General features: G+C 44.0%; 1 protein-coding gene across 2 annotated transcripts in view; it reads left to right on the plus strand.

Annotated features, from left to right (window-relative positions):
• The first annotated feature begins 6,752 nt into the window (after positions 1–6,752).
• The window catches only part of ddx3xa (DEAD-box helicase 3 X-linked a), a 32,791-nt gene continuing 27,074 nt past the window's right edge, over positions 6,753–12,469 (plus strand). Inside the window, exons 1-2 of one of the 2 annotated variants that reach the window (XM_055644630.1) lie at positions 6,753–7,121; positions 12,345–12,375. In XM_055644630.1, coding sequence (XP_055500605.1) covers positions 7,077–7,121; positions 12,345–12,375 — 76 coding nt within the window. In that variant the 5' untranslated portion in view covers positions 6,753–7,076. Of the gene's footprint in view, positions 7,122–12,344; positions 12,406–12,469 lie in introns of both variants that reach the window. The other variant, XM_055644629.1, reaches the window with a different exon arrangement.

A 12,469-nucleotide genomic window follows, 5' to 3' on the forward strand; every position in this document is an offset into this window, starting at 1 on the left:
TATTAATGTGCTGCAATGGCAACTTCAATTTCACTACACCAAATGTGTATGTGACAATAAATGAACCTTATATGAACCTTATGGTATTTCAAACAACTGATATCGCTCTGATTCTCAAGGTCACTTCTCAATTCTCCATTTTAGTCGCCATTTACCAATACAGTTTATCATATACAGTATAGCTTTTCCAATAAAGTTTAATGCTGTACGTACTCACTCTCCCTGCGCGTTGGATTTCGAGGTTTCCAATCTCCGTTAGTCAGATTAGTGCAGGTGGCGACCTTGTCCAGTTGATCGGGAATAGCGGCGTCAGGCTTATGAAATAAAATAATCCGTTTTCCCAGATTTTCACAAGCTCCAGTTTCATTCATAGAACGAGTTCTCACTTAAATGTAATGGCAAATTTCCGACTCTTCCAGTGTCCAACTTTCCGTTGCCATTACTACACAGGTAAGTAGGAGTGATCTTATGCAGACCAAATAGAACAGATTTTCCAGTCGTTATTTCCATTGGTTCTTTATTGAAGTAGTTGTACAAACAAAGAAATGACCGTACCAGGTTTTCCTTATTCTGCATACAAGTTGTAGCTAGCTGTTCTCCCCAGTCTGTTGAGAACTGTATGCTCCCCCTCTCTGTGCCTGGTCTGCCACTCCCTGTCCACTATGCCCATATATGTATATGCCCCTCTGTGTATCTAATGACCACCCCCAAGTGTCCAAAATAATACTGCAAGATATATCTAGACAAAATAATATAATATGCCAACAGTAGATAGCCTAAACATAAATGGCTCCTACAGTACTAGTGCCCTCAGGACAAGTCAGTGGTGCATAAATGGGTAATGGCCATAGATTTCTGGGATTCTCTGTAATATCCACTCTTGTCCCGTAGACAGAGCTTGGATGCGGCCTATAATTTTGCTTAATTGGAGCACTTAAGTACAGAGGGACCTTGGAATGCAAGTCCATCACTCCCTGAAAGTAGCAACACAAGTGAATAGAGTGATAAAGAAGGCATGTAGCATGCTTGCCTCTATTGGTCAGGGCATCTATCTAAAACTCTGATCTTGTTATCTTCTGGTATGCGCAGTTTTTCTATGCGCAAAAACGGTACGTGATAATGCTACACTTTTTCGCCAGTTCACTCACTGTTCTTCTGTGCAGCGAGTGCACCAAGTTTTATTCAGATTGGTGACATAATGTAAAAGTTAGCGAGAAAACGCATGTGCGCAGATCGATCTCCTCTCCTGCCAGTCATCGCCGCGCGGATTGGTCCCTTTTCCTGTCGCTCCGTGGGATGGTCCGCCCCTTCCTGCGCCATCGCGTCTTTACTGGAGATGAGGATAGCCTGCGGAGGTCTCCAAATGGACACAATCTTCGGAGGGACCGGAAGCAGCGCGAAGTCGGCGATATCGGAGGTATCAGAGATGCCGAAGGTGTCGGAGATGTCGGCAAACGGAAAGCGGAGACTCTGATCCCGGCAGAGGAGAACGACCAGCAACCAGCGCCCACTGTGAGTCCCCATCGCACTGCCAGCTCCAGCCCCTTGCCCTCTTCAAGATGGCGGATGTGCAGGAGTGGGCACCGTCTGTGTATGGCAGCCTGCCCGCAGTCCATCTCTTCTTTTTTTAATTTTAAGTCCTGTCCAAAATTTTAAGTCCTGTCCTGTCCTGTCTAGTGGAGGTCTTTTATGTGGTGGGTGGGGATGGGGAAGGGGGAAACTTTATTTCTTAGTCCCCTACCTGGTCGGAGAAGCAGCATCCCTCCGAGCTGCTTCTTCGCCCCGTCCTCGCGGCCTACCATCGAGAATGGAGCGGCGTTTCCTGTCGGGACCGGCCGGGATTACAGCTTCGGCGGCGGTGGCGCAGAGCTGGGATACCAACACGGAACGGGCGATGCCTTACCGGGTCGCCGTGCGGTAAGCTCCGGAGCGCTGTGGCCGCCGACTCCCAACATCACGGAGCTGTGGCTGTGGGAGTCCGGCCGTGGGCGGCGCTGGACTTGGAGCGCCGCGGAGCCTGGGATCGAGTTCGCCGGGGTCGGAGCTCCAACTGGCGCGGCCTGAGGACTTCGAGTGCCCTGGTCTCTGGGGAGGAGGCAGCCGCTCCAGACTTTCCAAGCAGCTGAGGAATGTTTCACCCGACGCCGGAGTTCCATCTTCTCGGCAAGAGGGAGCTGAAAATTATCGGACTGGCTGAAAGGCCACAAATGGGCCCCGACCTCGGGTGTTTCACAGAGGAAGAGGACTTTCCCCACAGTGGAAATTTTTGATTCTGCTGTGGGGGGATGTTTGTGTTGAACTCTATAATTTGTTGTGTCCATTTTCTTTATTTTTTAAAATCTTTTTCTATGGTTTGTATGGAAACATTATTTAATTTATGTAAAGCACTTTGGTGTCAATGCGAGTTGACTTAAAACGTGCTATATAAATAAAACTTACTTACTTACTGGTCCCCCCTCAATGGCTGCTGCCCCCCTCCCCCGTGATACACTCCTCTCCCCATGGCTCTTCACCGTCTTTTCTCCGAGCTCTCTCCCCCCTCCCACCCCCGCCTACATACCCCTCTCCCCCCACAACCCCCCCGCCCACACCCCCCCCACTCCTGCCAACGCACACCCCTCCCCTACACACACCCCCTCCCCTCCCACATCCCCCTCCCCCTCCCACCCATACACCCCTCCCCTCCCACCCACACACCCCCCTCACCTCCCACCCACACACCCCCCCCCCCCCCACACCAACTAGCCCCCTCCTACCCCCACTCCACCCACACACACTCCACCTCCCCTCCCACGCCCCCCCCCCCCCCCTTCACTCCCCTCCCACACTTGAAGAGGAGGAGGAGGGAGTGCTGGTTGATGAGGGGAAATGAGCTGCGCCTGCAGTTAGGGGCTATGGGCTATGGGCGAGTGGTGGAATATTGCATTGGGGGAACAGGTTGCGGTGGGGGAACGGGGGAGTGGTGTAATATTCCGTTGGGGAATGGGTTGCATTGGGGGACCAGTCCTCCCATGTGACTGGGACTCAACGGGTCCCACTTAGTCAAGTTATGTATAAAGGTTGGAAGTCATGTTGCACCTGTTAAAACTGATTATACCATATTTGTAGTAGTGTGTGCAATTCCTGTTGTCACGCTATAAGAAAGGTATGGAGGCTTTGAAGGGTGTTATAAGAAACTATATGGAAAGGATGGACAAACTTGGATGGCTTTCTCTGTATCATCAGAGACTGTTGGGTGATTTGATAAAAGTATATATTTATGAGCGATAGTCATTGTTTTATCAGGGTGGAAATGTCAAATAATAGAAGGCATATATTTAAGGTAAGAAGGGGAAAGTTTAAAGGAGAATTACAAGGTAAGTTTTTTTTATAGTGAAACAGGTAGGTGCCTGGAACACACAGCCAAGGGAGTGGTAGTAGATAAGACAGCAATGTTTAAAATACATTTTCACAGACAAATGAATAGGCAGAGAATACAGGGATATGCAGGCAGATGGAATTAGTTAGAATGACATCTGTTATGATGGGCTAAATGCCTGTTCAATGTTCTAATATGCGCTTTTACCTCCTCCCTTTTTTCGATTTAGGCCCACTTTGTAGATTTTTTTTAACCTGTACTTGATTCAATTTATTGTACCATCTATCCTTCTCAAAATGCAATTTCTTCTTAACTATACAGTCATTACTAAGGACACCAATCAGAAAAGGCACCAGATATTTGTGAAATGGTTCAGTTCAATCTGAAGTGAGACTCCAGTCTTTCCTTCAGTTTTAGGAAATTCTGAACAAAAGTAACTCCTGCTTTAGTTGCCCTTTGAATTCTTATTCTTCATCTTACCACTGTTCCAACAAAGCTTAGCATAAATTTGAGGAACAAATCTGAGAAGGAAGATAAACAAACATAACAAAAATACTTAAAACAAATTTCCAAACGTTCAAATGCACAAAATTTCAAATTGGACAAAATGCACAAAACAGAAACAGAATTCAGTTGGTCTTTAAAGTTAAAATTGCCATCTCTGAGGGACTGTATTTGCTTTTGAGACATACCCATAACCTCCTTTGCCAGAAATTGCCTGATAATTGGTATAAACAGATAACAAATGAGGAGGATGTAAAGTTTTTTAAAGAAAGACATAAAGGACTATCGATGAATAGCAACAAGAAAGTGCCATTAAGAAAAAGCATGGATGGACACAAAATGCTGAAGTAACTCAGCAGGACAGGCAGCAACTCTGGAGAGAAGGAATGGGTGACCCATTCCTTCTCGCTAGAGATGCTGCCTGTCCCGCTGAGTTCCTCCAGGATTTTGTGTTTATCTTCGGTTTAAAACAGCATCTGCAGTTGCTTCCTGCACATTAAGAAAAATCACAGTGGGGAGTAGGTACAGCTACAAGGTTGTTCTCCAGGATTTTCAACTTCTTGTCAAGAGGCCAATATAAAAGCATTGTGAGCCAAATAGGCCAATGGCTCAAATACAAAAATAAAAAATCCCCATTTATAGGAAGAAACTAAAAGGGACTGGATGCAGTGTGGCTTTGCCAGGTTGTTATCTGCTTTCAAATTATGAGGACCAGAAATGTATAACCTTAGTTTGTATGCTCTTAAGAATAAGAGATTTCATGAGTTAATTGACATGTATAAAATGTTGAAAGGTTTCACAGAGCACTTGATTTAGATTGACGAGTCACAATTAAGTGGCATCTGGCCTGTTGCTGACCAGTGTCCAGCTGCTGATGGTGGTAGCATAATGAATTCTGAAGTGTATATACACATCCTATCTACTCAAGTTTAAACAAATGTCTCAAAACTTATTGGCTGGCGGTTCATTCTACAGCAAGACATTGATCCCAAACATACTGCTAAAGCAACAAAGGAGTTTTTCAAAGCTAAAAAATTGCCAATTCTCGAGTGGTCAAGTCAATCACCCCATCTGAACCCAATTGAGCATTCATTTTCTATGATGAAGAGAATACCGAAGGGAACTAGTCCCCAAAACAAACATAAGCTAAAGATGGCTGCAAGAAAGGCCTGGCAGATCATCACCAGAGAAGACACCCAGCAACTGGTGATGTCCATGAATTGCAGGCTACAAGCAGTCATTGCATGCAAAGGATATGCAACAAAATACTAAACATGACTACTTTCATTTACATAACATTGTTGTATCGCAAACATTATGGTGCCCTGAAATGGGGGGACTATGTATAAACACTGCTGTAATTACTACATGGTGAAACCAAAATGTGTAAAAATGGCCTTTGTTAAAATCTGACAATGTGCACTTTAACTACATGTAATTTTTTTTCTATTACAAATCTCAAATTGTGGAGCACAGAGGCAAATAAATAAATGATGGGTCTTTGTCCCAAACATTATGGATGGCCCTGTCGATGGATTGGCTTGCTCATCAGATCTGGCTGAAATCAATCAGAGCCTGGGAACCCCTGGGAGTGTTGGGCTGGGAGAGAATTATGAAATTGGTTTGTTTATCCTGCTGCTGTTGGAGGATTTTGCAAATATAGAGATGTTGGTATTTCTGCAGTGCTTTGGGGGGTATCTGATGCAAGTAGTCCAAGTCTCTACTAGATATCTAGATTATTGAACAGGCTTTTCCTCAGATGGTAAATCTATGCTGGTACACTGAACATGATCTTTCATATCCTAAGATACAGACAATTATTCACATTCTCTAGGGTCTTATTGTGATGCTCAGTTGGAACATGTTGGTAGATGATCTTTCGCTTGCAAAGGTGTAGGGTCAGCCCTGTTCCCTTTGTGCTTCAAGGAATGAGTTGTTAACATCTTGAACTCAGCCTCTCAATGTATTTCTGTGAGCATTGTCTGTAAGCTGCCTCTTTATAACCAAGGTTGGAGTGACTTGTTTCTGAAGTGGAGGTAATGGAGATTGAATGGAGATTCTCCATCCCACTCCCACATTGACCGTCTCTTTATGTGTGAAAAACAAAGTGCTGGAGGAACTCGAGGCAGCATTTTGCAGAGAGATGGACAAACTATGTTTTGGGCCAGACTATTCTTCAAAAATCAGTCTGAATAATGGTCCCAACCCGAGACGTCGGCTGTCCATTTCCCTGCATAGGTCCATGCCTGCCCAGCTGATTTCCTCCTGTCCTTTGCTTTTTGCTCAAGATTCCAGCATCCGCAGTCGCGCATATGACAGCTCACTGAACTGTACAATGAATTCAACAATTTCAGATAACAAATCTTTCTGGTTTGTAGCGAAAAACGTAAATAACGTATTTTTTCAAGTTCCCTCCAATTAGTTGGGGGTGGGGGAGGGGGGTGGTGAATGAATGCACATGATTGTGTGTTCTTCAGCATAAGATTCTACCAAAGAGGGGGGATCCTGTCACAGAAGAGAGATCCTGCCATGGCAGAGGGGATCCTGCCACCGAAGGGGGGGGTGGGGAGGAGATATCCTGCCACAGAAGGGGGGGGGGCAGCAGAAGGATCCTGCTGTAGGGAGAGGATATTGTCATAGGGTGAATTATATCACATATCAGAGTACTGAGGTCCTGGGGAAGAGGACCGGTCGCAATGCTGAGGTGTTTGAGAGCAGGAAGCTCACCGATACTCCGCCGTCTCCATGCAGCGTGAGGCAGCACTCTCGCGAGACGACGTCCGTTGCTTGCCTTGTGGCTGCAGCGCGCTCGAGGGAAGCCGCAGCACCCGATTGGCCGAGAGCTGCGTCACGTGGCCGGACCGGCTTCCCGACGACCTTTGCGCCGCGTGGAGATAACGAGAGACGAAGGGACGAGGGGCAGAGTGTGGCAGCGACGGCGGGGGCAGTGGACGTGGTGAAACCTTCCCGGAACAGCGCGCTCGGCCTTGTATATCCCTTAGATATATAGCTCTCTCTCTCTTTTGTGTATAAATATACTCTTCACTTCAGCGTCGGTGGAGCACAAAAAACGAGAAGCGAACAGGAAATCCTCAGAGGAAATTTCCCCCCTTAATCACCCTTTTTATTACCTTATCCCGAAGGAGGAGAGAGAAAAATATATAAAATAACGTCGTTTTTTTCCTAGTCAGAATTTTCTCACTTTTTTTTAGTTATGAGTCATGTGGCCATCGGAAATGTACTGGATCTAGATCAGCAGGTGAGTTAGCGGCAACTTGACTTGGTGACTCTTTCCTCGGCGGCGTGATGTTGAATGTTTTTTGTGTGTTTAGTTGAGGGAGGGGGCAGCCTGTGGGTTCCTTCCCACTTCTCTTGTCTTTTTTACTCTCCTTCCCCTCCAAGGCCGGTTGCGGGAAGTCCGCCGACAATGGCGACTTTTGTGAGTCTCGGAGCCGCCCCGCGCTGCGACTGGGAGGAGTTCGTTTTTTATGTATTAAAGAGTTTAAAAATACAAAATGGGACTCTTGTCCCTTTCCGCTTAACTTTGAGGACATTTCTAATTTCTCCCCCCTCCCCACCCCTCTTTTGGAGTTACGAAATGCGGTGGAAAAATTGCCGGGCCTTTGTCTTCTTCGGCCTCGTCTCGGCCGCGGTGATGGGGATTGTTAATTTTCTCGGAAACCCGTCACTGCTTTTACTTTTAAATCCACTTGAATTGTAAGATCGGTGGAGTCTCACTTCGGCTTTTTGACCAAAATTTCGTAAAGCGAAGGGGTGGGAATTGACGGGTTTCCATTGTATGCTGGGGGAAATTAACATTAAATCCTGTAATGGCGGCCTTTGTGGTGAGCTGCCAACTATTCCCTCCACCGGCTACAGTAGCAGATTAAATATTTCCACGTGAGCACTTGTTTTAAAACCCGTCATTTAAAGCTCTTGACGCAGCCCATTGTATTCCCTGAAAACTACCTTCATTCCCAAATCTACACAACATTGGTATTTTCAGGATGTATAAGCAAAAGAATGAACTCCTAGATTGATCAAACGATCTCATTAAATTTCTAATTTCAAAGCCAACTTTAACTTCCCAGCGCATTCTTTTGTTTTCGAAATATAGAATAGCATTTTTCAGTTTTAAGGTTTGACTTCTGTTTTCATTTTTTCCCCCATATTGTGGTTATTTAACACGATTACATAACTTTATCGTATTACTCTCACCAGAAAGCCTGGCCTACTTTTTTTTTTTGAACTGATCATTGTCACAGTGGCTTGGTGTTATAACTTGGTTGATCGTTTCAAATTTAATAAATGTACCGGTTAGACCTTTGAATAACCAGTAATATTTACGACTTTTAAAAAATCGTTTTGTTGTCGAGCATTTAAATTCAAAAGAACGGCATGTTTCAAACCAATTTTAGCTGAATCGATTGCTGTTTTCCTGTTTACTGGAAGTCCGTGCGCTAGGAAACTGCGCCATCATTGTGTCTGGCGCAGCATGTTATTAGCTGAAGCAATCCCTGCGGCCAAATCATGGACCCCCTCCCAAAGTTCGGTTCCGGATAGGATTGCATAGCTATTTTCAATGTTGAGAAGGTAGCGTTAAAAAAAAACCCACAATAGATGAAATGGATCGCTTGGAAGGAGGTGGAGGTAAAGTAAAACATTAAAATGGAGTAGTGTGTGATTAATTTCTGACGAAATCGTAGCGTATACGTCCCGGAGACTGACGGGCGGGGAAGGACCGTCACAAAGGTTTGTTTCCTGTAAACGTAACGAACGTGCGATGCCATTTTTTTTTTCGTGACGCTTTGCGGTAAATTTCATGGAACCAGAGCCCCACGATGTAGGAAACATGGCTTAACGACCCTTTGCATTGAGGGCTTTGAGTGCAGTTGTACGTCATTCATGAAATGCCCTCATCGCCAAATTCTATCCTAACCTGATAAGGATCCCTACCGGAGGATTCTGCAATTTGTTATGCTGCTGGTTGTTACATTAGTCGTGGGCTGGTTTTGTTGCAATTGGTCGTCGGCTTTTCAGGCTTTCTTTGCAACTAAACGGAATGAGAGATGTTCATGACATCCAAAATCTTTTTAGCAGTTTTCAAATTTCAACCATGAATCCAGAAAGTGAGCGTTTTACTTTAATCTTTTGCATCCTTTAAAATGTCCTATTAAATTTTTGAACAAAAAAAAGACTACAATTGTCAAAATTATTTCCATTGCGTTTGGATGCGTCTGTTCATGACATCCAAAATCGTCATGGGCACCTGGTTGAAATCCCTAAATTGGAGTTAATTGTTGTACAGGACAAACTTAGATACTTGGTAATTGGCAAAATGCCCGTTTAAATGTTTTTAAAAAAAGACATTTGGGACAATAGCATGGAAATCAGAAATCACTCCATTGCTTATTCTGGAGCCAAATGTAACCTAATTGAAGTACGTGTTTTTTGTTAACCTGTGAGGGAAAATCTATTTCCAGAAGCTGTTTTTACATGTCAGTCAAAAGTTGTTTACAAATTAGCTGAGTGGAGGATGCTTTAAAGAAACATGATCTGGGCAAAATTAGAATGTCATGGTGGGACTGATGGGATTGGAGTAACCTGTGGTGGAGTTCCTAGCTAAATTGCTCCCTGACTATTAAAGAATTTGGGTCAAACCATCTTCAACTGTGGAGCTTCAACTTTTGTTTCCCCTTTACTCAATCCTGTCCGTTAAGTGTTCAGGGGAATCTCATTTTAACCACCACCATAAGTGAAAAGTATGCTTATTTGTCGCATGGACGTTGAATAAACATTTCACCACAAAGAATGGTTATTGCACTAAGAAGTGCAAAATCTAGTGCCTCAACGTTTAAAAATAAAAAAGAGCAAAATAATATATGAATGGTTGGGGAAATAACCGTGTAGTTATTATGAGGGTGAACAATGCTCAACTGATACCGGAAGACATGGTTTCTTTTATTCTGTGCTGCTAATCAAAATACCAGTTAAGCTATGAATTAAGAAGCTATTGTCCAAGGAATCTAGAACAATTTAATTGAGAAATCAACTTTTTTATTTAGTTTGTGTATTAAAACATTTTTTTTAATTGCTTATTTGATGCCTGCAGAAGGTGACTGGCATTTTGAAGGGGTAATATGCCTCTACTTAAGGGGGGGGGGAAACCTGATCTGAGCTGGCAGCATCTCCAGCGAGAAGTGGGTGACATTTTGGGTTGAGACCCTTCTTTGACATCTGGAAATATCTAAATATATTGAAGAAGTCTGGTGAATGCGAAGCAGGGTAGAGTGGATGCAGTGAGGATATTTTCTCTTGTGGGAGAGTTTAGGGCCAGAAGTCATAGCCCCAGAATAAAAGGATGAGGGATTTCAGAAGCTGATGAATCTGGAATTCATTGCCACAGAAGGCTGTAGAGGCCGAGTCGATGTATAATTTTAAAGCGGAGATGAGTGGATTCTTGAATAGTGTGGGTGTTGGGGGTTATGGGGAGATGGCAGAAGAATGAGGTTGAGGGAAACTAGATCAGCCATGATTGAATTGTGTAGTAGACTTGATAGGCTGAATGACCCAATTCTGCTCCTGTCACATGATCATGAATTTTGATAAGTTTTGGATTGGGTATGAGGCAGATAAAGAAATGACTATAGGGTGTGCTTTGGGAGATGTGATAGAACAAATCCTCTCAACCAGTGCAGGTCAAAGAAGGGAGAAAAGTACTTGAATATAAATGGCTATGTTATTGAGACGAATAATTGTAGGCCAGAGCAATGTTAGTCTTTGATTTGCTAGATGCCATGTTAGTGGCTACATGGATGTGGATGGACAAATGTGAAAAGTAATATTAGCTTTTCATGAAGGTCACACATAGCAAAGTAAGAGCATGTGGCTTAGATTACAGAAACACTTGTGTGCAGAGAAGTTACTTGAGAGCAATTAAGGAAAAGAGTTGGATTTAAACCTACATAATTGTGACTAGTTCATCCTTCCCAAGGAATTGTACTGTGCTTTTTTAAATTGTGGGAATGAGTGAAACGTTTGTGTTCATGGCCGTGCCTTGAAGTTGGTGTGAAATGCTGCTTAAAATGGCAGACGGTGATTTGTTTTATCTATTCAATGATACATTTGGAATACAAAAACGTCTTGTATTGAAATTTTTGAAGGAGGACCCCTGGAGGCTCTTTGCAAGCATTGCACTGGTTTACAGATGTTGATTGCAGAATTTCAGTTAAGGGCCTGTCCCACTAACGCGACTTTTCAGCGACTGTCTTCGACCTTCAAGGTCGAGGACACTCGCCTGTAAAACCTCGAGCTGGATCGATCATTAGCGATGAAACCGCGAGCTGGATCGACCGTCAACAAACAAACGCATCAAAAAGGCGGGTCCAGGGAAAGCGGGGGAGCGCTGTTTGAAATTCACACCCGCGATGAACAGGAAGGTAAAAAATGGCTGCAACAGTGTGCGGTAAGTCCTTTAGAGAGTGTGGTGGGGGGGGGGGCGAAGAAGTGGAGACATTTTTAAGAACTTTTAATAAAGTTCAGCAGGCATTTAACATTACTGATTGGTTTTCCTTAGTTCTGAAAACTCCAATGAGCCAATTAAAATGCCCGGTCAGCAAAGAAGATTGCCTATGGCTACCTCGACTGCCTAGCGACCCCACTCCACTGTGGTACGAGTTCAAAAGAACCATGCTGGCCAATTTTTACTTGCGGGAAATTTTCCAGCATGCTGAAAAAATTTTCCTCGCCCAAACTGAGGCCGTGTGTATGCGGGAACATCCCTCTAGCAGAACAAGAGTTCCAGGGACCTCCTAGGACCATGTGTCGACTGTGCTGCGAGTTTGAGTCGAGCGCAGACTCTTCTAAACTGGCAAATTAGGTCGCCGCAATGGGACAGGCCCTTTAAGCAATTTACAATTTTAGTTCTGAGAGAAAATGTGGAAACGGGCCCTTAAACATATCAGGTCCACACTGCCTGTCGATCACTCATTACCACTAGTTCTGTTTTCCTACACCATTGGGCGCTAATAATTAATGCAGAGCAGCTCTTCCTAACTAAATATAGGAGAAGGCAATTTGGCCTTTGCTGGCTTTTGGGGAGAAGCCTTATCAATTCCATCTTGTCTTCCATGGGTCCCTGCAAATTTTTATGAAATACTTGCCTTTAATTACTAAAAACACTACTGGTGGAACTTGCAGTTACTTAGAAATTGTCCAAACTCTCCATGGCAACCAAATTCCTGGGGCAGCCGGACTAAATGGTGTGCCACCATGTTGCCCTTTCAGGAGTTCAATCTTGTATATCTCGTATAACTATAAATTTAAATTCCTGTAGTCTTGTTCTGTATAATTGATGCTGACTTTAATTTCCCACTCGGCATATTATATGCCAGAATATTATAGCAATTTAAATCATGGATGATAATGCAAGTTGCTGGCATTTCTACTGTAAACTTATTAATATACATTTTATTTATTTCAGCTTGCTGGCCTAGACCTGACATCGTCTTCAGGTGATGCTCAAAGTGCTGGAGGGGCTGGTAGTAAGTAGCAGCTATTTTGCCACAGCAGTGATCTAGAGATCAGGACTGCATAACATATCTTTTA

The sequence above is a fragment of the Leucoraja erinacea genome, chromosome 13 (assembly GCF_028641065.1).
Source record: "Leucoraja erinacea ecotype New England chromosome 13, Leri_hhj_1, whole genome shotgun sequence".
NCBI lineage: Eukaryota > Metazoa > Chordata > Chondrichthyes > Rajiformes > Rajidae > Leucoraja > Leucoraja erinaceus.